At 38.5% G+C, this 25,924-nt stretch overlaps 1 protein-coding gene and 6 non-coding genes across 8 annotated transcripts; 3 read left to right on the top strand and 4 right to left on the bottom strand.

The window, feature by feature from the left end:
- Nucleotides 1–89: 89 nt before the first annotated feature.
- Nucleotides 90–25,924, top strand: LOC111588769 (store-operated calcium entry regulator STIMATE). 2 transcript variants are annotated; one of them, XM_023299322.3, is made up of 10 exons: nucleotides 90–1,039; nucleotides 5,603–5,651; nucleotides 5,739–5,834; nucleotides 5,990–6,111; nucleotides 6,361–6,473; nucleotides 7,641–7,718; nucleotides 7,975–8,118; nucleotides 17,092–17,199; nucleotides 21,597–21,720; nucleotides 25,281–25,924. In XM_023299322.3, the coding sequence occupies exons 1-10, from the start codon at nucleotides 814–816 to the stop codon at nucleotides 25,394–25,396; spliced, it is 1,176 nt and encodes a 391-aa protein (XP_023155090.2). In that variant the 5' UTR covers nucleotides 90–813; the 3' UTR covers nucleotides 25,397–25,924. The 2 variants fall into 2 exon arrangements, with proteins under 2 accessions (XP_023155090.2, XP_023155089.2); XM_023299321.3 differs by lacking the exons at nucleotides 90–1,039; nucleotides 5,603–5,651; nucleotides 5,739–5,834; ... (3 more) ...; nucleotides 7,975–8,118; nucleotides 17,092–17,199 and adding an exon at nucleotides 21,311–21,470 and having other exon boundaries at nucleotides 25,281–25,875.
- On the bottom strand, nucleotides 10,235–10,306 carry trnae-cuc (transfer RNA glutamic acid (anticodon CUC)). Its single transcript has one exon. It is a non-coding gene; the product is annotated as a tRNA-Glu (tRNA).
- trnar-acg (transfer RNA arginine (anticodon ACG)) lies at nucleotides 12,166–12,238 on the top strand. Its single transcript has one exon. It is a non-coding gene; the product is annotated as a tRNA-Arg (tRNA).
- trnar-acg (transfer RNA arginine (anticodon ACG)) lies at nucleotides 13,925–13,997 on the top strand. The gene has a single exon. It is a non-coding gene; the product is annotated as a tRNA-Arg (tRNA).
- trnae-cuc (transfer RNA glutamic acid (anticodon CUC)) lies at nucleotides 15,891–15,962 on the bottom strand. Its single transcript has one exon. It is a non-coding gene; the product is annotated as a tRNA-Glu (tRNA).
- On the bottom strand, nucleotides 19,510–19,581 carry trnae-cuc (transfer RNA glutamic acid (anticodon CUC)). Its single transcript has one exon. It is a non-coding gene; the product is annotated as a tRNA-Glu (tRNA).
- On the bottom strand, nucleotides 23,291–23,362 carry trnae-cuc (transfer RNA glutamic acid (anticodon CUC)). Its single transcript has one exon. It is a non-coding gene; the product is annotated as a tRNA-Glu (tRNA).

Genomic DNA, 25,924 nt, shown 5'->3' with positions numbered 1-25,924 from the left:
TTAAGTCTTACACGACTCTTGTTTGAACCACAATTCCCAGCATGCAGTTTGCGGCTACGTGCCGGTCACATGACCCGACGTCTGTCAACATGAGTGGGCACTGCTGGGCAGGGAAGCAGCTGGATGTACGCGAGCTATGACCTGCAATTATTCGCGTTAGTTTCATTTTTTTAAACACAGACGAACTATTTTTTTCTTGTATTAGCGTCAGGAGCGACGGAGGCCTAAGTCTTTTTCAGTGTCAGGCAAAATACAACTTTGCTAGCCTTAGCTTTAGCTTACTGGAGATGAGTAGTTCGCTTGGAGGCTAGCTAGGTAGGTAATGATAGCAGCATCTCTTTTGACGGTTAGCCGCAAAAAAATACTTTTGATCGGTTTTTCTTCACTGTATAGCGTATTTCGGATTAGTTAACGTCTGTTTGAGCATATGTATGTGGCGGGTTTAGCCGGTGTGTTTGTTAATAATATTAGCTGAGAAGGTTCCAGGTGGCAGTTAATATTTTCTCCCCTGCTCGGATCTTCTGCCGTTTTTTTCCCCCTTGTTCTCTTTTTTTAATGTTGCAGTTCGGTTCTAAAGTGTGTTAAAGAGTCACAAGAAGTCGCTGCAACTTCTAGTATCTTCAGCCTTCACTTCTCTCATGATAAAGCAGCCATGGCTGTGTGGATGTCAGAAGCAGGAGGATGAGCTTTCGAGGGAGAGGATGCCACCGTCTTTCACCGAAGACTGTCCCGCTTAACGTATCGATTAGCTGTCCGACGACTACCGGAGAGGACCGAGGTGTGTGTGCGTGTGTTATCGATTAGTCTCGTCCCATGGCTGCTGTAAGCGGTGTCAACATGCTGTCTCCGCTCGGAGAGGCGGCTCGGGCAGGTGCGGGAGGAGCAGCGCTGTCCGCGGCGTCTTTCACCAACACGTCGGTGTCCTCCAGCCCGACGCCCGGTACCGACACCCGGGGCTGCGAGAACGGAGCCCTGATGGACTCGTTTGGGATTTTCCTGCAAGGTCTCCTCGCTGTGATGGCTTTCAGCACGCTGATGTGTGAGTATGAGCAGAAGCCGTGCTGTGAGTCCGATATCTGACACTAGCTGCTGATGTAAGCCCCCATTATCCAATAGCACCATCCGATTAATCAGATGTATTGATCTCAGCTGAGAGGATCAGAGCCCACTCTGGACTCAACAGTGTAGAATATTAGACTGGATTTGAGCTAATCCTTTCCTGCTAACTTAATGTAAATTCAAAATTGATGTTAATTGGAGGTCAATTCAACCTAAAATATCTAGATTTTGTCTTCAGATACGTTTAGAACTTTAGTTGTGTGATGTGAGATGTTTTGACCTAAAATGATATGATTTAATCCATAGCTGTTTTACTTAATTTTTAAACAAGCAAAACTAAAATGCTGGCATGCAATTACTTTTTTTGTTTGTTTTTAGAGAAGTCAAGTCATAACCTCAAAACTATAAGTACAATGTACAATGAACATTTTCAGAACATTACCTGAACCATATTTTTTTCCCCTAAAAACAAGCATTCTGCAATCTAATGAAAATACAGAAATTGTGTTAATTTGAGGTCAATTCAAACTAAATTATCTAGATTTTGTCTTCAGATACGTTTAGAACTTAGGTTGTGTGATGTGAGATTTTTTGATTTAAAATGATGAATTAATCCACAGCTTATTTCTTTTTTTCAATTTTTACTTAATTTTTAAACAAACAAAACTAAAATGCTTGCAGACTTCCCATCATGCATGCAGAGAATGTTCCATAAGATGAAGTCAAGTCATAACCTTGAAGCTATAAGTTCGGGGAACATTTGCAGAATATTCCCTGAACCATATTTTTTCCTACAAATATACATTCTGCAACCTAATCAAAATACAGAATTGTGTTAACTTGAGGTAAATTCAACCTAAAAAGTTTTTTCAGATTTTAGAGCTTCAGTTGTGTGATTGATTTGATTTGAAATGATGAATTAATCCATAGCTGAGTTTTTACCATTTTTATTTAAATTTTAAAGAAATAAAACTTGAATGCTTGCAGATTTTCTACCATGCATTCAGGGAAGATTCCCTAAATTTGACTTCTTTTTTGTTTCCCTTCCCAGTAGTCGGGTCATAACCCTAAGTCTAGAAGTTTGGGGAACATCTGCAGAACTTCCCCTGAATCTTTTTGGGATTTTTTTGACTGAAAGCAATGGTTCCATAATCTAATGAAAGTACGTAAATTGTGCTAATTTGAGGTAAATTCAACCGAAATTGCCTTGTTTTTGTCTTCAGAAACATTTAGAACTTTCATTGTGTGATGTGAGATTTTTTTGTTTAAAATGATCAGTTATATTAATTCACAGCTGATTTTTTTTTTTACATTTTTACTTAATTCTTAAACAAAACTACAATGCTTGCAGACTTCCCACCATGCATACCGAGAATGTTCCATGAAGTTTGTTCTTTTTTGGGGGGGAGGTTTAGAGAAGTCAAATCATAACCTCTAAACTAAAAGTTCAGGGAACATTTGCTCAAAATGATGAGTTAAATTAGTCCACAGCTGAGTTTTTAAAATTTCTACCTAACTTTTAAATAAACAAAACTTCAATGCTTGCAGATTTTCTACCATGCATTCGGGGAACTTTTTTTTTTTTTGGTTCCCCTTAAGAACGTTCCCAAAATCTACAGTAGTCAGATTATAACCCTAAGACTATAAATTCAGGAAACATCTGCAGAACTTTCCCTGAACCATATTATTTCCTGAAAGCAAACGTTCTGTAACCGTTAAATTGAGGTCAATTCAACTTAAAGCATGTAGTTTTTATATTCAGATAATTTTAGAACTTAGAAACATTCATTGTTTGATATGAAATCTTTTGACTTAAAATGATGAGTTGACTTAATCCACAGCTATTTTTTTCGAATTCATTAAATTAAATTTTTAAAGGAAAAAACTGCAATGCTAGCAGACTTCCTACCATGCATTCAGAGAACGTTGCCTGAACTTTACTTTCTTTTCCCAGTAGTTGCAGTTGTCTGGTCATAACCTGAGACTTTGCAGAACATTCCCTGAACTGTATTTTTTTCCTAAAGCAAGCATTCCACAGACATCAAAAAACTTACCAGAATGACGATTCCAACAAGCCTAGAGTGTTGAAAACATTGATGTCCATGAGTGGCTTTTTACCTCGTCTTCCCACAGAAATCTGTTACATTTCACAAATTACACAAAAAACAAACTAATGGATAGCCTTTCATATGAACGTCATGCAAACAGTAATAAAAAGTTTGTGTGCGTGTATCTTTATAAAAACTAAAAACAGAGGCTTATAGGTTTGGGAAAGTTTCTGCAAATCTTTCCAAAGTCCATATTTTTCCCCGAAAGCGAACGTTTGTTGGACATCAACAACTTTCCATTCTCCGAATATTCCAGTGTTTGCTGGATCTCATCTTTTGTAGCTGAAAGAACCCATTCACAACGAAAACTTGCTGTGTATTATCATCAATGTGTTGAATTCAGTTTGTTTCTTCTGTACATAATGATGAAAACAGTGCAAACCACAAGGAAGGTTCATATTGAATTCAGTCGCCACAGCTGCATGCTTTTAAATCAAAGTAACTGGAAGCAGCCTTACGTGTTCTTTAGGTATAAAATGGTTTCAACACTTGCCGCTGAAAGTTCTTCATGTCAAACTGCAAACTGATTACTTAAATTGAGATGTAAGCAGAGAGCAGGACCATAATAACTATCTGAGATACTATACAGTTGAATCAATTTACCTTCAGCTGAATGTACTTGTTAACTTGTTGATAAACTAGTTAACTCTGCTAATTTTACATTTCAGCGCTCATAAGATGGCATTAAAATAATTATTCAACCTAAATTCAGTTAACTCATGTTTTAAAGCACCAGGGGAATATGGCAGATCTAAGTGGATCAAACTTAAAATGACTTACTGCATCAGCTGACTTCACTTGTTGAGATCATTGGCTGTGGTTGTAATAAAAGATATTTCCATTTTCTTTATTTCATTTCCCATCATGGTTGACCTTTCTTGCACAGAAAACACTGTATACTTTGTTCCTATCTGCTCAGTCCGCTCACTAAAATTCATAAGACACTGCCACGTGAATTATGAGTGTTGCTTACTTTGAATGTGTACGTTAAAAGTTCACTTAAATTGTGATAAGCATTTGCAGTATTTGTGTAATTATAAAACACTGGACAAACTGCTTGTTCATTGTTGTCAGCTAAGTTTAAGTTTTTCCAGCTCTGGCTAAGGTGGTTTTGTCATTTAGATTGACAAGAAAACATTGGCACAGATTAAAAGAATCACCCGTAGGATTCAGTCAGGGTTTGATTCAGCCAGTGTCTGGCACAGCACTGACAGCTGTGTGACCTAATGGGAGAAGTTTTGTGCGTCCTAGCAGCCTCACAGCAGTGAGGAATGTTCAGCATTTTAGAGCTTTTTTTTTTTTTTGCTCGAAGCAGTTCTCTGAGCAGAAGGAGTAGGCCGAGGCCTCCGCCTGCCATCGCATCACACCCAGCTGCACACAGGGTGTGTTTAGTCTGAAGTCACACTTGTGTTCAGAGCAGAAACTGAGGTCACAGCTTGCAGCATAACTTGCCCACATGAAAACACATAAAGCCTTCAGTGTATGTTTGGGCAACACTACAACATGCAAATTTACAAAGGTGACATTGTTTGATATACAGCGAAGGTATAATGGGATCTAACAATATGTATAACCAGGGTCTGTGTTATCAGAGTTAAAATAAGAGCGTGGTCGGGGTGTCACAGAAAACAAGTCGCTATTGTGAAGAACAGCAAGCGCTTCATTTGTGCATTGATGAGTCTTCTTCCGTTAAACCCCTCAGACAGTTTTACACACAGATATTATTTAAAGCGAGGGTCTCTAAAAAGCAGTTTTCACTGAGGAAACACTGGTTTGTAAATATCATTACACTGTAGACCACCAGATCAGCTTAGTTCTATCTAAAATGTAATCTTTAGCACTTTATTACTATGTTGAACTTAGTGAGACTAGCTGTATGTGTTTAATCATCAGACCCTGGAGAATTAGAGCCTGATCCACTTCTACCATTTGGCAGGTAGAATCACTCCCTTGTTTTCTAGTAACTTTAGCTGAAAGTAACAGAATCAGATTGTTTTTTTTTTGTTTTGTTTTTTTTTTTTTACAAAGCTGCTCTATATGATATTAGGTCAGGTTTTAGCTTCTCCTGTGACTAACAACATCTTGTTTAGTTAGTTTTACATCTACAACCATTCCCCACATAGATTTATTTACCCTGTATCACAGTCTTTCTCCCAAAGCTAGTAATAATCTATCATCTTGATTGGAAATACAGTGACATTCTAAATCATAAATGTGTCTGTATAGGGCAAGATTTTAGTTGGACTAAACCAAAAATCTACTGTAGAAACAATTAAATGCTCATTGGACCTTTAACAGCCCCCTGGAGGATTATAAAGTGGTTTAATAAAAACAAAATGGATTCAGTTTGAGATATTTTATGTGTACTTTTGTGTCTGTGTAAGTGATCTGCAGTAAAATCCCATCATCTCTGTGGTACTTTCTGTTCTCTACAGTAAAACGATTCAGGGAGCCTAAACATGAGAGGAGACCCTGGAGGATCTGGTAAGGCAGCCGAGCCAACTGAAAGTCATTTTTGTGTAAAGGCATCACATGAATCCTGCTGGAAGCAACTTAACTGTGTCTCTGCAGGTTCCTGGACACCTCAAAGCAGGCAATTGGGATGCTGTTCATCCACTTTGCTAACGTCTACTTGTCAGACCTCACAGAGGAGGATCCCTGCTCGCTGTGAGTATTTAACTGTTCTCCCCGGAGCTTCCTGGTTTTACATGTTGTTGAAATCAAGATTATTTGGCCTTGTGTTGAATCCTAGCCACTAGACTGTCCAGTAGAAAAGCTTTTAATCACCTAACTAAATTATATTCACTTTTCTTTTTCCCCAGATACCTCATTAATTTCTTATTAGATGCTTCTCTGGGCATGTTGCTGATCTATGCAGGGGTAAGAGCTGTCAGCGCTATTGTAGAGTGGAGGCAGTGGGATTCTCTACGTTTTGGAGAATACGGTGAGGACCATGTGTGAGCGTCAAAGTGGGAGCGCCAGCAAATTCCTAAAATGCCTGTGATGCCCAGTGGAGGGCAGTAGTTGCCCTCAGTGCTCTAATGCTGCAGGGTCATTTCTGACACTACCGATGCTTTCTTTTGTTCTTGTTTAGCACCAAAGAAGTGAAATCTAATGAAATTCTGCACTATATATCTGAATACACGTGAAAATTTCTTGACAGTGAGCTGTCTGTGTGTGTGTGTGTGTGCAGGAGAACCAGTACAGTGCACAGCATGGTTGGGCCAGTGTATCCTCTACATCCTCATCATGATGTTTGAAAAAGTCCTCATAATGTTGGTCCTGCTCATCCCCCAGTGGAAGAAGGTAAAAAAGTATGAGCAGTGTTTTGAAAAGGTAGCAAGAATGAGAAAATAGTGCCCATTAATGTCATAATTTTCTTACTCTGGTCTAAATGAAAGCTAGTATTTAAAGGGCAACAGCACTCTAAAGAGCCATTAGCCATTTTAACCCACTTTTTTACACTGACAGTAGAAGAAGTTCAGGAAAAAAACTTTCATATTTCATCACATGACAACACAGAGACTATACATATGGGCTAAACGTTACATTTAGCAGCTCTGCCTCAATCATCATGCTGCTCTGTCAGCTTTTGTCACTTAGCCTATTGCTTCACATAAAATATTTGGTGGGCTTTGTGCTCATTAGCTCAAGTTTATTCCATGAAGAAAGTGCCGAGATTGCTCCTCTAAAAACTGTGGATGATCATTGATTATTTAGAACCCTACAGAGTCCTAAGTGTCAGTCTATGTGTACACTACTGCATTGTGTACACAATGTATGTGGTGTTTATTATGTTTTCATTTTACAATACTGAGACAAATTTTGGGTTTCATATGGATGTCCATGGAGATAAGCTTCACATTATGTGAACCCTAGTGAACCCTACCTTCTTTTTTCATTCACTAAATGCATGTTCTCCGTAAATGCTGTAGTGGCTGTTATTTTACTGTGAAAGCAGATGTTTTGTCCAGAATTCTGCAGGAATGGCAAATAGTTTCTTTTGGTTCCTGTGTGCAAGTAAAACTATATACCAAGTAGTCAGCGCCACTGCACTGGTTCTTGTACAGTGAAATAGAGATGAAAATGTGTTCCTTGACCAGGATTCGAACCCGGTCCGCAGCTGTGAGAATGCTAGATTCTATCTGCTAGACCACCAAGGACTTTTGCTGGTGGTAGTAGGGCATGTACCTTTAGCCTTTGCCATGACTCCTATTCTTCAAGTAGTGGTTGCACGTCACAGAAACATTACTAGAAAAGTACAGAAACTATACAAGTGAAATCGCAGTAGTTGCTATACAGGTTGCTATTCCATTGCAGGGCAATAAAACATTTGCACATTTTGAGGCTGTGACATTATCACTGTGTTAAGTTTTGTTAGGGCTACCTGTTTTATCACCATCTTTTAATGTTGTCAATAGATTCAACATTATGTCTATACTTGTATGTTTATTGTGTGCATTTGTGTCGCAGCTGGCTCTCCTCAACCCCATACAGAATCCTGACCTGGAACTGGCCATCGTCATGCTCATCGTTCCGTTCTTCATCAATGTAAGTCTGCTGTTACTGTGTGTTTTGCTTTGCACTGTGACTTCTCATTTCCTGCTAAATCAATACTGCACGTGTCTAATGAGATCCTGTGATTGGACACATAAATCATCTCTGTCAGTTCATACCATAGCCATTGATTTGTGTGTGCATATGAGTGTTTCCCATTTTCATAAATAATATAAGAAATGGTCTCTGTAAAGATGATCCTTAACCCCAGAGTAGCATCATTCACCATTATTTTGTATGTTTGATTCAGGCCCTCATGTTCTGGGTGGTAGATAATTTCCTAATGAAGAAGCATAGGACAAAAGCAAAGCTAGAGGAGAGAGAGGAGGACTCAAGGGGGAACAGCAAGGTCCGCTACAGAAGAGCCCTTTCCCATGATGACTCAGAGTCAGAGGTAAGTCTCACTGGGACATTAACATTGAATGTTTTAAGGGCCCGTTGTTTTGTGTTACAGAAACCACACACAAGCTTTCCTTTTCTTTTTAAACCCAAAAGTCCTCTTCTGTGCTTCTGAAACTCTGGGTTTTTTCAGTCTGACATAGTCACTCAACTGTAAGCTGTTGCTGGTCTTCAGTACTGATTGACACTGTTTTGGATAAAGGTAATTGGATTCAGCACACCAGTACATTAATGAGGAACTTGACCCAGAGCTGCTATGCTTCCCTTGATAATGGTTCCCTGTTACTTTATTAGTGTGTATAGTAGATGGACTGTATACAGTGCTCTGTTCTACACACCATTCATCCGCAGTGCACAGAGTCCTAACCCCAGTCTGGAATAATGGTATTACTACAATTTTCAAGAACCTTTTTAATAGCAAACCCTTTAACAGACGAGAATTTGATTTTGCACACAAGTTTAATGTCTGGTATATATTGCCCTTAAGGTCTGTAGGTAGGACCACACAATCCAGCATTCTTGACATGTCACCTTTTCTACAAACAAGAAAAGCACTCAGAGTGCGCAGTACTCCACCAAGGCTGCTGAGTCGTATCATTTTTAACGGATGAAATCTTTAATAAAAAAAAATTACTTTGCGGTGAGCACAGGTGTGTGTTATGCACAGTTACCGAATCGCAAGACGTAAATATGGAGTGGGTGACGAGAATTGATGGGACTCGGAAACACCTCCACAAATGAATCAATTGTTCCTTGTAGGATTTCCGACAGATAAGTCCGCAGTGGCCGATTTTTAGGAGGATCACAATCATATGGTCATCAGCAGGCAGTTGCCACAATGTTAACTTGTTGTCATACGTATAATTACGTCACGTTCTTTGACGGAGTATTTATTTGTTTGTTTGTTTGTTTGTTATGTATCTATGTACCTTAGTGAGAGACATCAAAAGCTAATGGAATGTGTAAATGCATGCAGAACAGTTTGGGATCACTCAGACTACATTTAGAAGCAACCAGGTTCCCACTGTGATTGGATCTCAGCTGGATGTGAAAGCAGTCTGTACAGCCTCACCACAGTCTGATAAAAAGCCATTAGTCTCGGAAGTTGAAATGTATTCTAACCTTACCTCTTCTCTCGGAAGGTAGCTGTTTGTTGGTTGGAAAGCTGCAACCAGACAGAGAACACACTAATTTTAGGTGTAAATGGTTATCTTTAACTTGGGAACAGGATCAGTTCAGGTCACTCTCTCCGTCACTGGAGGAGGTATGTCTGAATAAAACCCAGAGGACCATTAACAGAGAAGTGACCTCTGTCTGAATGACAGAATGCTGTCACTTTAACAAACTGATGAAGCCAGCAATGTTAGTATTATGACTGCTAGGTGCTTCTTTTCCACGAGTACCAAGTCGGACAAGGGCTTTCGATGAATTTGACAAGGTTCAGAATAGACTGTGGCATCTCATAGAGGCAGTTTAGATTACAATGCATCACACTTGTGATACAATACTTAAGCTCTGAGTTTAGTTAGGTTTGTTTAAACATACAATGGATAAATGCCTTCCCACTGTAATACCAAATGTAAGAGGGTCTTAATCAAATGTTTTGTAATGATCGGTAAGTAAAAAGGTATTCCCTGAAAGGGAATCAAACCCAGGCCGTGGCGGTGAGAGCGCCGAATCCTAACCACTAGACCACCAGGGACTGCTGGTAGTGAGCTGTAGGCATTTTCTTTGGAATTTACGAGCTAAAACGAGGCCTGATTGAAATACTAGGTACTAGTGGTCAGAAAAGCTAGTAATATTCCTGTGTAGGTATCTGATGCTCCAGTTGTCATGAGGAGTCTGGTCCAGGATTTACAACATTCTTGCAACAATTCATTCTTCCCATTTTGAGTTGACTCAATAACTACCGGTAAGTGATCACTATCGTTAACACAGGCTATATGTATGGTAAGTAGTCATTGAGATACATCTGCTTAAAGCACATGTACAGTTCTTCCTGCACATGATAGTGTGTTAACTTTCATAGTTGCATGTTTTTAAGTCTTTGTTGCTTCTTTTTGGCGAAAGTCTTTTGCCATTTAGTGTAGTTGAACATACATAATAAGGTGTTCCCTGACCGGGAATCGAACCCAGGCCGCGGCGGTGAGAGCGCCGAATCCTAGCCACTAGACCACCAGGGATTGTTGATGTGCTGTTTGGGCATGTTACCTGGAATGTCTGGCGTAAAATGAGGACTGCGTTATGGCTATGGTGTTCAGAAATGACAGTCATGTTCTTGCGTAACTGTCCAATGTCTGAGACTGTGATAGAACAAGGGCTGTCTTTTTTGAAAAAATCTAATGGTCTTGGGTTGCCTCTTTTTGGATAAGCCCCTCCATTTTTGCCATCTAGTGTAGTTGAATATTCATAATAAGGTATTTCTTGACCCGGGCCATCCTTGAGGTCCTTCAGTTTTCCTCCAGTCTTGGTTGGACAAGACTGACTGCACGGTAGCTGACACGACATGACCTAGTATCAGTTCTAACTTTGATCATTTCACATTGAAATACCACAGAATTCACAGCATTTCATGTATGGTGAGTTTCACTGACAACGTTGATGTTATAAAATCAGTAGTTTATCAATGCAAAGCTGCAGCTTGGGAATGATGTTGAAGTGGCTGTCGGTAAGCATATGTTTTAAATGGGCTGTGTCTCAGTCACTGTTTCATTATTGTTCTGTTGTCTGACAACATAAAGAAAAATGTCTAGGTAAGAAGCCTTGTAGGGAATTTAGCTGTATTTCAGTTTAGCTGTATTGAAAATGTGGTCTATGTGATCACAGAGAGCAGGAGAGATGTAAACACTAGCTGAGTTTAGGTTGCACTTGACACAACTGGAGACGTAAAACACATTAACCCTTCCAGTCTTTGTTTATTCGATTCAAATCCGTCATAAAGTTTTGTGCTGTGTCAAATGGTTCCTCAGATTTAGATGTAGTTTCCACGGAGCTCTGACCAATCAGCGTATGATCAAAGCTAATGGGAAAGTTAGTCACATTAGCCACACAACATGTTAATAGTACTTTCCTATTATTGTGGGGACACTGGATTTCTCTTTTTTTTTTAAATTTTGTGGCACTGTAGGTGTGCTGTGGTAGTATTTTATCTTATTATAATCTAGTCATTTGATATTCTTGCTTTTACTTCCTTTTAGTTACGTATTTGGTGTCTTTGCGATTGTTTCTTTGTAACTTAGTGCAAAAATTTTAAAAAGTAATGGACATCACATGCTTGTGAGAGTTTGCACTTGGTATGAATCATCTCCTCTTTTATTACAAGTGAAGTTGATTTATAAACCCTCAGAGTCTGTTAAACATGTGATATTGTTCTTCTTGTGGTTTGATAATGAGGTGGCGATGAGAAGCAGGAGTCCAACAGAAGTCAAGAGGAAATAATCAGGTATGCAGGATTGTTTTTTGGGGAGCTGGTTTCTGTTGTCTGAAGGAGGGCCAGTGGTGCAATGGATAACGAGTCTGACTGTGGGTTTGTAGATTATTTCTCATTTTAGTTGCATTTAATTATTAGCTCAAACAGCACTGAATCCAATTTGAGAAAAAGGTTGTTGAAGTCGAAAAACTGTGATCTCGAAGTAATTTTTGCCCAAGGTCTTGAACAAACATACTATTTTAGTTTCACATCAGGATATTGAGAAACCACTGTTTACTTTTCATTTTATCAATGGAGAATTTGTGTATTGCATTGTTATTTGAGCAAAATGTCGTTTAGCCTGTTGGTGTGTTTCTTGTCAGTGAGCAATTACTGTCACATGTAAGGACGTTTTTCAATTACAAAACCGTATCAAGCATACTTTAAAGGCATTTCACTGTTCGAATAGTGAAAGCGTTGCAGGAAAAAGCCAGCTCCGTGGGTTGTTTCAGTTCAGTTCCTGCTTACATCCTGCAGCTAGAGAGCATGCTTTCAGCAGACCGCTAGCTGTGGGGGAGGGGCGGAGCTGCTGCCATGAATGTATTCGCATCGGCAGCAGTACGTTGTCACTGCGGGCCAGTGGCGCAATGGATAACGCGTCTGACTACGGATCAGAAGATTCTAGGTTCGACTCCTGGCTGGCTCGTTAACCATTTTCTTACTCACTTGTTCATGAGTTAAGATGATGACCCCGTGAAGTATCGTGTGTCATGTTGAAAATTAGCATTTGAGGAAATAAACAATCCTTTCAACTATAATGTTTTACTGAGAGAAGAGTTGTCATATTTTAAGCTATACTGACCTAAAATTTTCCATATTAAAACGACAGCTTTACTTCATAGACAAAAACATAGTTGAAGAGATTATGTAAACATTAGTCTTCATAATTGCAGCTTACTAATGGAATATTACTGAGTTGTTAAGTATTAGAAGCCAAAGACATTTAAGGAATTTGTATGTTACCACTTTCACACACACTGGTTGGTTTAGTTAATAATTATCAAGGACTAACATACAGTAGTCAGTTTACACAGCAGAGTAAATATGTACTTTCAAGGGACAAGACCAATGGAAAATACTGCAAAAATAAAAGCTTGGGTAACAATATGCCTAAAAGTCAAGGTATTTATTTTTCCTTTAGCATATGTCCATTCATGCCGATGTAATTTAGTCAACCATCGCTACACTGAATAAATCACATCTGCTCACATATACTTGAAAGCAGATCATTGTTGTCTGTCATGAATCAAAACCAGTATATACACGGCTCTTGCAGAAGTTCTTGTTCTACAAGCAGGAGTCATTTGTCTTCATAACCAGTAAGCTGTGTTTACTGTTGCTCATAGCACAGTGTGGCTTTGCAGATTCTGAATCTGATAACCTTGAATTTTAGCATATTGAAATTGACCAGGACTGGTTGATTTTTTTTTTCCCTCCACAGTATGAGGGGCAAAGTGTGTAAAACTTACCATGCTGGCTTTGTCTTGGCTCAAAATGCATTATATGTTGGATTGCAGATGAGATAGTTCTAGAGTAAACTCTCAGCTGGCTCATGTTTTGATGTTTTCTTGCCCTATTAATTCATAAACACTACCAGCACAGATTTATCTCCATCACTACACTGGTATTACAGACACAATAAATACTGTTGGTGTCCCAGTTCATCCAACATTGTTTTACTTGGATGTGATTAAAGTGGTCATGACTACTGCAATCAAAGTAAGACTATACCTATTGTTCGTGTTCCTACTGTTTGTCCCTATATTGTTGAATTATTGTTGTCAATTTTGTCTCCTAAGTCAGTGAAACATCACTGAATCCAATTTGTGTCAAACCCAAGCACGGTGACTCTCCATGTCAGAGGTAAATAGAAAATCAGTATGGCCTGTAAGTCATTTTTTCCCTCTTGTGTGTTTCTGAAGATATTAAACAAACTCATTCAATTTATTTTCACATCTGGACAATTAAAAACCCGTGTTCCCTTTTTGATTTTACCAACAGGCAATTTGTATCTAGTGCAACATTATTTGAGCGAAATGGTGTTAGGCGTGTTTTAAATATTGGCTGTATTTCATGTTGATGAGCTGTGAGTGCCACATGTAAGGAAGCTTTTAGATCACGAAACAGCATCAAGCTTATTTTAAAGGAAATTAAACATCTATAAAGTGAAAGCGTTGCAGGAAAAAGCCAGCTCCGTGGGTTGTTTCAGTTCCTGCTTGCATGCTGCAGCTAGAGAGCATGCTTTCAGCAGAACGCTGAGCTGTGGAGGAGGGGCGGAGCTGCTGCCATGAATGTATTCGTGTCAGCAGCAGCAGCAGCGTGCAGTCACTGCGGGCCAGTGGCGCAATGGATAACGCGTCTGACTACGGATCAGAAGATTCTAGGTTCGACTCCTGGCTGGCTCGTTAATCATTTTCTTACTCACTTATTCATTGGCTTAAAATGAAGATTTGGTGTTTCTGATTATGAAAATGAAATAGTCCTTCTGACTTGTGTAAAATCAAGGGGGGAAAGAAGGAATTTGTTGGTTGAAATAAGTAATGGTTGTTAAACAGTTGTACTTGCAGTTGTTGTAGAACTGTTTAACAACTATTACAGTGTATGGATGACATTGTTGGCTCTCCAGCACTACCTGACTGAGCCATATTTAACAATCATTTAGTGAGGAAACAGTATTATTTTAATGAAAGGATTGTCTTGCAGGAAAACAAATCTTCTCCCAAGTTTTAGTTCTCCACAGACTGCATAGGATTTCTCAGTACTTTGCTGCATTCATTTTACCCTCTACATTTACAAGCCTTCCAGAGCCTACTGCAGAGAGACATCACTTTATAATGATGCTGCCACCACCATGCTTCACAATGGGGACAGTGTGTTTGTGATGATGTTTAGTGTTTGGTATCCTCTAAACATAGGGTGTCGTCTGATGGCCAAAAAACTCAGATTTGTTCTCATCAGACCAAAGAACTTTCCTCCATTTGACTTGATGAATTCTGTCGAACTCTATTCCTTTTTTTTAACATTGACTTTTTCGGTGCCACTCTCCCACAAAGCTTTGACTGTTGCCTGTTATGCAAAATCAGGGGAAATTTTCAAGGAATGTGTGGTACGTGAATTTCAAACATGTTTTTTTAGTTAATGGTGATCAAACACTTCCATACTGTGGTCATTATTGACAGCAGGATAAAGGAGAGGGTTTTTAAGGAACAAGACTGTTGGTGAATACCTCATAAATAAATAGCATTATGAAAAAAAGTAGATTTTGTATAGAAAAATATGTAAGACACAGTTGTGTCTGTAGGGAGAACATAACCATAACAATGTCATCAAGTTGTTTTTTGGCTCGGGATGCTTACTGATGGAATAAGGGAAAATTGAATCAAACATGCTAGAAAACTTTAGCACATGCCCACTTCCATCCACGGCCACGATGACAAATGTTACAGCTGTTGTTTAGTACTTATAAGACTCTTGCAACAGTATTTTCCATTTAAGGTGAAATAAACTGATTACATTCACCCTTTGTCATAAAAAGTGGTGTCAGACACCTAATTTGTGGTCTTCTCTATGGGCTGTGTAACTGTTACTCATAGCACATTGTGCCATTGCTAATTTTGTAATTTCGTGATGGTGTCGTCTTGTGTGACAGTGTGAATGGAAAAAATATTTCTTAAGTGTTAAGTTTCTGTGGCAGTGCGCTGCAGTGTATTTTGCTTTAATGTGAATGCAGGAGTTTTATCCATGTTGACATTCTGCTGAACTGGTTAACCTCTTATTTCATCAGCCATTATTAGTGGCGATGTGAGTTGTGTGTTTGAAGCTGAAAACACGACAGCTGCTAGACCGCCGGGGAGCTGGAACTGTGTATTTTTGGGGGACTCGGTGACACCCTGAATGATGTTTGATATATGATAAGTAGCTGAAAGTGAGATTTTAACAGATTTGTTTTAATATGTGTATACTAGCGTTAGCCTCAAGGAGTGTAATGTTTACTTGGCAGCAGTTGCTAACAATCGTAACATGTCTGACTATGCCTCAGAAGATTCTAGGGTCGGCTTTGACTGGTTTGTGTTTTTTTTCTTACTCACTTTTACTATTTTATTGGCTTAAAATGCAGCATTAAATGTGTCTGATTATGGCAATGGAATAATCCTACTGACAGGTATGTAAAGTTAAGGGGGAAATAATCTCTCTGCCAGTGGAACTGAGTAATTTTTCCAGGCAAATTAGAAATCTGATATGACGCAGTCCATGGATTCCTCACATAACATGTCACTAAACTTGCAAATAAAGAGACATTCCCTGACCAGGAATCGAACCTGGGCCACGGCGGTGAGAGCGCCGAATCCTAACCACTAGACCACCAGGGAGCTGTGAATGGCAGCTTTGAGGGCGCAATAGTGACCCTCTGAATGAGCTTTGGTTTGTGACAGTACTGGAGGTAGTTGTGGAAATGGAGGCTTCATCTTGCAAAATGGGTAACCAATAGTCTGCAACTGAAGAATTTGCATAATCCTGCTCTCTACTGGCATTCAGAATGATCAGCTTTGTAGAGCCAAGAGTCTTCTTGCACTTTCAGTGTCTGAGGACTGAAGCTCCAGTGGATTACCTTTATTTTTGACGGCTAATGTGCCTAATGTTACCATAAGCTTGTTGTTACCACATCTCAGAGCTATGTGGAAACTTTAAAGCTGAGGTTCAGAGATGATGGAAACTTAACTACTGATGAAACCAATAAACAAGCAGTGAGTTGGTTAAAATGTGTCAATGTCGTCTGCTGTGCAACCTAAACTCATTTGGTGTGCATGTTTGTTTCTCTCCTGCTCTCTATAAAATTGTAATAAAACTTTACTCATTTACTTATTTGTCTGTTTCTGTTGGCAACAACAGAACGAGTTTCAAATAGTGGCTAAAATGCAGCTCAATGAGACTACATGTGATCCAGCAGTCAGTCCAGTACCATCTGCTGCTCTGCATTGCTAACATTGATTTTATAACCCTAATGTTGTCTCACAGACTCACCACAAACATGAGTGAAAAACAAATTATACAGATGCAGAAAGAGTCTTCTTTGTGGGAACATTTAAAACTTTCATCCATTTGTTAGAAATGAAAGATTCAGTGTTTGTGAAGCTTGATCAATACTAGGGAGTGAAGTTCGTGGTTTTTGGAAAGAAGCGAAGTCAGGCAATGGAAAGACTTTGAGAAATTCAGTAGAACAGAAGGTCCTTCTCATACCTCCTCCTTTACCCCAAAGCCATGCGTTTTCTGTGTTTAGTTTACGCTAATCTAATATTGGAGAGCTGAGAATGTATCTCTGATTCATGTTACATCATGGAGCCAAACTGAATGTTTTTCCTACCCACACAAAAAAATGCTGAGTGCAGTTTTTATCCATTTGTTGAGTGACTAGCCTTGAGTATTCATAATGTAGCAATGAGCCTGCCTACCCAACTTTTAAGGGCTGATATCTATTTGTTTCTCTTTCCTGTCTCTTAGATCCTTTTCTCAGCAGATGATGAAATGGACGAGTCAGACGAAGACGACGTCCGTCGACTCACTGGTCTGAAGATGGTAAAGAAGAAGAAGCTTCGCATGGGGATCCCTGTTTGACCTGTGTGCCTAGCTTTACTGCTACGATCCAATTTCCTCTGGTAGCTCTTCACCTCACAAGTCCACGTACATTCCCTGTACCCCCACTGAGAATAATGTAAGCCTTCGATGACAACAATAATATACTGTAATTTAATTCCCTTTACTGTTCTCTCCTGGAGGATTGCTACAAAAACTCCTTAAACTGGGACTCTGCAACATATTTTTTGCAGCTGACAAAGTTCTTCTGTTGCATTTCAGCGTGACACTCCTGGGGTGAGTGTTGTGTTTCAAGATACCGGGAAAAAGCGAATATCACCATAAATGAACATTATACTGTTAAATCCTTAATGTAAGTGTAATAGGAAACAAGTAACGCTGGTTTAATACTGTTTGGAATTAAGTGGCAATGTGTACGAGTGTGGTAGTCCAGGATCAGGTCATTTGGACGAACCTAAACACACCCGTTAGAGCCAGATATCACGCAAGCGACACATTCTATGGAGTTGGTTACATTTGGTGCCCTAACATGTTCCTAAAGGGATCGTCGCCCTGATGTAGATTTCATGTAAACTTTGTCCTTTTGTCTTCTCATATAGACGTACCACCATGGCCTGTTGTGCGTGTGTGTGTGTGTGTGTGTGTGTGTGTGCGTGTGCGTGTGCGTGTGCGCGTGCGCGTGCGCGTGCGCGTGCGCGTGCGCGTGTGTGTGTGTCTGTGGGTGTGTAAGGTCACACATCCTTCAACTTAAGAGTAGCATTACGTCGGTGTTTAAACCACTGTGCTGATGCGACTCTAACACTTTACAGCACAGTTCCACACTTGACTACTGTATATCTTGTATGTAATGTTACTTTTTGTCAGAGTGAGCACATTAACTCTTGCAGCAATCTTCCATTTTTGTTGTCTAGCAGCCGTTAAACCTGTAGGACTGCAAGTACCACATTGCACCATCCTTCTAATATCGGCTCAGCCAGCGTCGTCTGTCCGTAGACACAAGACTGCAGTTTGTTTTCCACTGTTTTACTGATGTGCTCTAACTGTACGTTTCCATCTTTGAATGTCTTTTGTCTCATTTCAAGGTGTTTTTTGAGTGTTATTTTCGGGCCAAAAAGGTGACTAAGCTTGTCCCAAAAGTGTTTTTTGTTTGTTTTTTCCACTCCAACAGAGAGAGTAGATATGGGAATCATTTCTTGCACAAGTTCCCATTTATCATAGCTTTCATCTTTCCTTTTTGTATTTTGTGGGAGTTTGTTTGTATTGTTTAGATTTTCTTTGTTGTTGCTGTTGTTCCAGTAATGTGCCTGAGTGATTTACCAACAGGTGTTTGGTTTTTTGGGGGTTTTTTTTGTTGTTGTTCAGTTGGCTTTGTTTTCTTTGACTGTTTTACACAGAGCTCCAGACCTTCAGGCATGAAGCAGCATTCAGCAGGCTCTGATGTTAAGAATGTGACATGCATAGACCTCTAAACTGTAATAAGTGTGGACCAGACAGCTGGGAGAAAGAGTGTGTGTTTGTTTTTGTTTGTGCACGCCAGTGTATCTGTACAGTTCACCTGTACTTCCTTACTGGTGTGTCCTGAATACATGCGTGCTTAGCTGGTGTGACTGCTGGTCCTGTTTAAAGTAAATGGAGTGACAAACTGTGATGACTATGGTGCTGGTGATGATTTCATTATGATGTTTTTGGCACGTTGGCAAGGAATAAATGACTGTGCATTTAAAAAGGGGGAAAGTACAGCACCTTGCAGCAGTTATGGTAACTCTCAGCTCAACCAGGACAAAGAGGGCTTTTAGTATTTTGCAAAGTTTAAACTACTATATGATTAAAAGACAAGCGATGGAGGTAAATTATCATTATAAATGCTTTTCAAATAAAGAATGTGATACACTATTTTAGTAGCCGAGTCACTTCCTTTTGGGAGTTTCAGAAAAATGTTCCCTGCCCAGGAATCAAACCCACTTTTCTTTATCGTTCACTAAATGCATGTTTTCTATAAACCATTTAGCATCTGTTGTTTTACCATGAAAGCATGTTTTGTCCATGTTGGAATCCTACAGGAATGGCAAATTAGTTTTTTCTCTCACACATAAAAGCAATCTGATTTTGGATTTCATCTCTGAAAAAACACAGCTCCTCTTCGTGAGTGAGCTCAATTTTAAAACGATTATTGTGCAACAGGTATTTAGACAAAATAATGCAAAGTCATGCTTGCCAAGACAGATCCCCTGTTTGTCACACTTAAAAACATAAATAATATTGTTTGCAACTACGTTTGTATCTCACTTAGTGTGCTGTGTGGTACGTAAAGACACACACAATATGTTCCCTGACCGGGAATCGAACCCGGGCCGCGGCGGTGAGAGCGCCGAATCCTAACCACTAGACCACCAGGGATGAGAACAGCACTGTAAGTTGCTGGAAAAAATTTGCAGCAGCCGTTCTGACCACTAGAGGCTGCACATTTTCCGTTTAAGTCATGATTGTGTACTCAGAAATACACATCCAGTGCTTGTAGCTTCTTGCGGATATTTCACACAGGCGGTAATTTAGCGCCATGAGTCACGTTCCTGAGAAAAGTACATATGATCAGCTTCACACAAACACCTGTTTTCGCTGTATTACTTTCACCTTACAGGTCGTGCACTCTCTGTTCTTTTGCCTTCAAAATCCTAGTTAGCATCTATATGAACATATATTTCGTAGAGGAGAAGTTTCAGCTTCTATACATATAAGAAGTGAGACAATCTGGCTTCCCCTATTCCTTCCTCATAGTTTATAGGATTATCTTGGTCCTGTGATGTTAAATGCAGGAGAAATGCCTGAATGAGTTTTCAAACAGTGAGTCGGTTCATCCAACATCACACAGTTTACTTCGATTCCAGATTAGGTTGCCAAGTCTTATGACTAACATCGTCCTAACTGTTGGCTGACTGGCTCCAGCCTAAAATACAACTTGTTATCAAGGGAATCCAAAGTGTGCACACACCTTACACGCTTTTCCTTTAAAAATATGTTTACTAGTTGATCAAAATAAAAAGTTTAGAATGTTTCACCTGGTGGGTTCCTGTCTGGTTCTGAAATTCTTTCTTCAGCTCTTTTATATAATATTGCTAGAAATTATTTACCTAAACAGAGGTGTGAGATGCCAGCTGTTATGTGAGCTAAACTTAAAAAAATAAAAATAAAAAGTTAAATGAAACAATTAAATGCTATTTTATTTTTAAAAAATTAGAAAATTTAAACTCAACTTACAGTAATATTTAAATTCCTTTATCTAAATCAGTTATTCAGTCAAACTTTATTTGTATGGCTCATTTCAACCAGCTTAGTGAAGTACAAAGTCATTTATAGATGAGTGATAAGCCAAAAATAAAACAGAACAAGTAGAGTAAAATAAAACTAGATTAAAAAGAGGAATAAATTAAACTAATTAAAAACATAAACATACAATAAAATTATTAAAACTAGACTTAAAAGTTGATCAAACGTATTAAAAGCACACAAAAAAGAGCAAAATTTGCCAACATTAAAGCAGTAAGATTATGTAAGAAATGTGTTTGAACTATACTTAATCTAAAACCAGACTGAAGAGGTAAATGTAGACACACTTGGGTAAAAAGAGATTAGATTACGTAAAGCTGTAACTTCAATAAAAACTACTTTCCTAGCTCTTCAGCAGGCTGTATGTTGGCAGATTTGACATGAATACTGCTCGTTGTTTAGTAACTCCAGCTTGACATTTGGGCAGTTCTCTCAGCTCTCTTCTTGGTTCAGCCCTTATTTTGTTAGTTCATGTGTTAACTGTCTGGAAATCCTTTTTACAAGCCTCAAAAAAAGGAATTCCCTCTGGCTCAAATCAAGTTGTAGCAACGGGCGGGCAACCGCTGGAGCTGCAGTGAGGTGTTGCTGGGTGGTGGACGCTCTCGATTGTAATTTTAATGCCAACATTTTCAGAATCCGAGCCAGAGTCAGCAGGGGAGGAGGAGGAGGAGGAGGAGGAGGCCACTTGTGTTGTGTCCTGAATTATCAGCTGTTGGCCTGTGAGCTTATCGTTAAAGATGGGAGACCCGTTCTAGCTGTACCATCCCTCACGTCACTGCTAATAATACACACTGACAACAGGCGGAGTGGGCCTGGTGGTAGGTGGTCTGATTGACTCACTGGGTCTGGACCAGGACTATATATAAAGTCAGGCTCACTGGGAGACAAAGACACATCAGAAAAACAAGCAGCAAACACCAGAGAGAGAGTCTGTGGAACCAGCTTTAACAACCATGTCACAGGTACGTCACATCTTATGCTGTTTTGATTGTAGCTTCACACACTGTGCTGTTGGGGGTTAGGTCTTGGGTTAGGGTTAAAGTTAGCCCTTACCATAACAATAAGTTTCTTTCTTTTCTTCATTGTAGCCAGGTGAGGTGAAAAAGAAGAAGCGCCCTCCGATGAAGGAGGAGGACCTGAAAGGAGCTCGCAGCAAACTCGGACTGAAGGGCGAGGTCAAGAGTAAGACCTATGAGGTCATGGTGGAGTGTGGTGAGTAAAGGCTTTTACACTGACACATGAGACATGACACCACGCTAACTCGCTTCCTATCCTTAGAAAATGTGTTCTTTGTCCACTGGAAAGATGGTTTTCAGCATCTTGCTCGGCCTGTAGATGTTAAATTCCCTGCTATAGGAGTAAATATATGTTTTAATGTATCAGAAAAGCTCTTTCTAAATACAGTTTTCCTTCCTATCAATCTCGCTTGGCCTGTAGATGTTAAATTTACTGCTAAAGGAGTAATTAAATGTTGAGATTCATAAGAAAATCCCAGACAGGAATAGCATTTATTGCCATTTGCTCAGATACATTTGTCACTCAAGCAAGTGCCTTCCTGTCATGTTCAAAGTCTGTTTTCTAACAGAATGCCAAATGCAATTATTTATCTGCAAATCTACACTCGGGTATAAATCAATTAAAATTGAACCTTGAACATTGCAGGTACATTGGAATTCTCTGTTTCTCAAAGTCAGCTTTGTAAAAATAACCAAACAAACAAACAAACAAACAAAAAAAGATAAAGAATAAAAGAGAAGCAGCAAAAGAGATGCTGTATACAAAAATACATTATAGGAATAAACTAGTACACATGATGAAGAGCAATCTGTATAAAAAATATCAAAATAATAAATACCTGTCATTGGTATTGCACATATTATATAGTGTGATGAATGATGAATGTGTTTATTTCAAACGTGAGAAAAAAAAGCCTCAAAAACAAAATATTCAAAACAACAACAAAACAATATAAAACACAACAAAACAAACAAACAAAACAAAATAAAGCAAAAAATAATAACCCAACATATCTGAAAAGAAGTAGGATGAAGCATAAGTTTATTTGCTTGACCATTAGTCACCCATAGTTATTTTTGTACATATTTCTAAAAAAAAAAGAAAATGAATAAACAAATACTAAACAATCAGTGATAAACTCACGTCAAAGCCCCTCCTTCTCCCCGTACCTTGTAGAAACCGTATTTTTGTACTGCTTTTTAAACTGGGCCGTGCTTGGACATTGCTTGAGCTCCCCCTCCAATCCGTTCCATAGCCTCACTCCACATACTGAAAGACAAAATGACTTTAGTGTTGTGCGAAATCTCCCATGTTTTAATTTTAAACCCCCTCTAATTATAACTCCCATCTCAGTTATAAAAAAAACAAGTTCTGAATGTAAATAAAACCCATGACATAAACATTGTTAAATTATATATATATATATATATATATATATATATATATATATATATATATATATATATATATATATATATATATATATATATATATATATATATATATATATATATATATTCACATAATTATACTGTATTCACACAAACATTTATTCTTATATTTTTTTAATATATAATAAAGAATTCATCCAATCAATTTAGATGTATTTCTGCATTTATCTGTGTATGCTGACTACCAAATGTTTTCGTCTCATTTCGAGTGGCCACAGTCCGTTTGGACAAAAGGGTCACAGTAAAGTTTTAATAGCTGATTTTATGTAGGTGGATTTGTTCTTCCAGTAGGACTTCGGACAATAAAAACCTAGTTCCCTGACCGGGAATCGAACCCGGGCCGCGGCGGTGAGAGCGCCGAATCCTAACCACTAGACCACCAGGGACAGGTGTTTGAAAGACATCCATGATCGGTTTTGAATAAAGGCACAGAATACACAGCTACGTCTGTATTTGAACATTTGTATTTTTAAGGATTCCCAAGTCTTATGAGGTCACTAGAGTCTTGTTATTTTAAACGCTATAAGATTACACCTCACCAGCCCTTCTGTAGATTGATAAGAGCTGCACAACGTCGAGAAACGTAGCAGTGCTAGGTGGCTAATGCTACACAGCTGCCATTAATAGTCATGTTATTCACTGAGACGTGCCAGGTTCATGGGCAGTGATTTCATTTTAACATGTGGGGGAGACATTAAGTAGATTTAAGGGGGAATGCAGGGGATACAGACCTCTCGATATTTACAACAACGTTAAAACAAATCTGCACAAATGCGCTTCTTTCCCTGCTATCTAATAAATAGTTATTCAGCTGTGTGTGACTTTTCATCATCAATTTATGTTGGAAATGTGAAAACACAAAATTACTGGCAGCACTGGCTACATTTTCTTGAATATACTCCTCTAGAACTAAGTAATTATTGCCCGAATAAGATGAGATGAGATAAAATAAAACTTTATTAATCCTGAAGGAATTTTTTGTGTGAGATATTGGTCACAAAAAAAACCCCACTAAATGACACAACATAAGAAATGCAGTACATAAAAGTAGAGAAGGACTAAGGTATAAGTGTGATACAGTGCTGAAATAAAATAAATAAGCTAAAACAAGGCTAGAATAGAAGAGTAAAGAGTAATGCTGGCAGTTATGCTGAGATAAGTAGAATCACACATGATCATGAAATATTTCACCTGAAAAACAACAGGAAAATGAAATGTCCATTACAATGACAGTGTTTTACATGAAAGGGAAACATGTAATCAAAACGTTGCAAATGAAAATGACATGTTATACATGATAATGAAATATTACACCTGAGAAATTCAGGTATGATTGCATATTACATAACATGAAATTAAATGCTACACATAACCATAAACCATTAGTGCACAAACTGCTGAGAAGTGATATTGCACAAAAAAGTGACATTATTTTAGAAGTAGTTGGACAATATGTACTTTATTAAAAACTTTATATGTTATGTACTTTATCCTTTCACTTACTGCAGGCCTCATTTTGTTCACATTTAATTCTATTGTAGGATAATCTTATAATAATTAATACACTGTTTTCTAAATAAACAAACTTGTTTGACTTGAAAAATTAGAACATAAATACAACACATACAGAAGACTTTCTGTATAATTCTGTATAATTCACACTGACCAGAAGTTACTAAGAACTCTGTGACCCATCAGGATCAGGGTCAGTGTGGATAAAACACTGATGACATATGACTCCAGCTAAATATGGGTTCATAAGATTTTGTTGTCATGTACAATATGGTAAAGTATACACTGTTTCTCTATTTAAAAATTAGAGTTGTGATTTTACTGCAGATTATTGCAGCATGTTGTTGAAAGATGTTTTGCCCAGTGGGGCTTCACATTCCTGTGTTCATCATGCTGTAATGCCCAGCTGTGCGTTTTACCAAACTGTTCAGACATTTAATGAAAACACGGCATAAAAAGCCAACATTCACGTACTTTAGCTCACTAAATAAAATGTGCATCTTCAATCCAGCTTCAGAGAATTTCATTTGATATATTTACGTGGACTATTTCTGATTACAAATATTGTTCTTCTTCTGATTGGAAGAAATCAAGTGAGCTACAACTTAGAGGCAATTGATCTTTGTAAAAACATAGGAAGAAAATTCCATTTTTAATCTGGGAGTGAAACTGGAACCACCTGCTGAGAGATAAAATGAAATAGATAATCACTGCAGACGTTTTTGTCGTCTCTTTTCTACCCTGCAGCTCTGTTTTTCTATATCTTCTATACGTCTGTGTGTGTGCGTTCAGAGCGTATGGGTAAAGTGGCTCCGTCGGTGTTCAGCGGGGTGAGGACGGGAACGGAGACAGTCCTGGACAAACCTGCTGCTGCCAAAGCTCCTGGAGGGAGTGTGTTCAGCAAGTAGATGAAACAGCAGCATGAGACCAAACACACTCTGTAGTCTTGAGTATTGCTACATAATGTATTTTGACATTTATGCTATTTATTGTGAAACTATTTGCTTTTTGTGATGTCTTTTTTTTTTTTACTTGATCTTTGTCCCCTGTGTTAAAATGTACCATTCTTGTATTGGCCAAAGTAAACAAGTCGTTGAACTGTATGCAATAAATTTTAGGACATGTATTTAACACCTTTAAACTCACCGAATACAGGTAAATTGTAACAAACACACCATAATCATAATAATCAACATACTGTAAAGCACTAAGGTATGTGTTCAAGCACTAGCTGCATAAAGGCACATAATGTTGCATTTGTTTCCTTTATTGTACACAATTGTGCAAATGTGTTGGAAATACAAACAGCAGGCGTGTTAATTGTTAATCATCCTATTGGAAGTGTATGTAAGATTGAATCTTATTATTAAATGTTAAGGCAAAATCAGTGCTTCTAAGCTATTGAAATTTTGAATATTGAAGTGTTGTTCCCAGAA

Source organism: Amphiprion ocellaris, chromosome 5, assembly GCF_022539595.1.
Source record: "Amphiprion ocellaris isolate individual 3 ecotype Okinawa chromosome 5, ASM2253959v1, whole genome shotgun sequence".
NCBI lineage: Eukaryota > Metazoa > Chordata > Actinopteri > Pomacentridae > Amphiprion > Amphiprion ocellaris.
This window is presented reverse-complemented; position numbering and strand designations above follow the sequence as displayed.

Coding starts and splice junctions, on each gene's coding strand:
- LOC111588769 (XM_023299322.3), top strand. CDS start 814: ATGGCTGCTGTAAGCGGTGTCAACATGCTGTCTCCGCTCGGAGAGGCG. Junction 5,652..5,738: donor AGGAGACCCTGGAGGATCTG/GTAAGGCAGCCG, acceptor GTGTCTCTGCAG/GTTCCTGGACACCTCAAAGC. Junction 7,719..7,974: donor TCGTTCCGTTCTTCATCAAT/GTAAGTCTGCTG, acceptor TGTTTGATTCAG/GCCCTCATGTTCTGGGTGGT.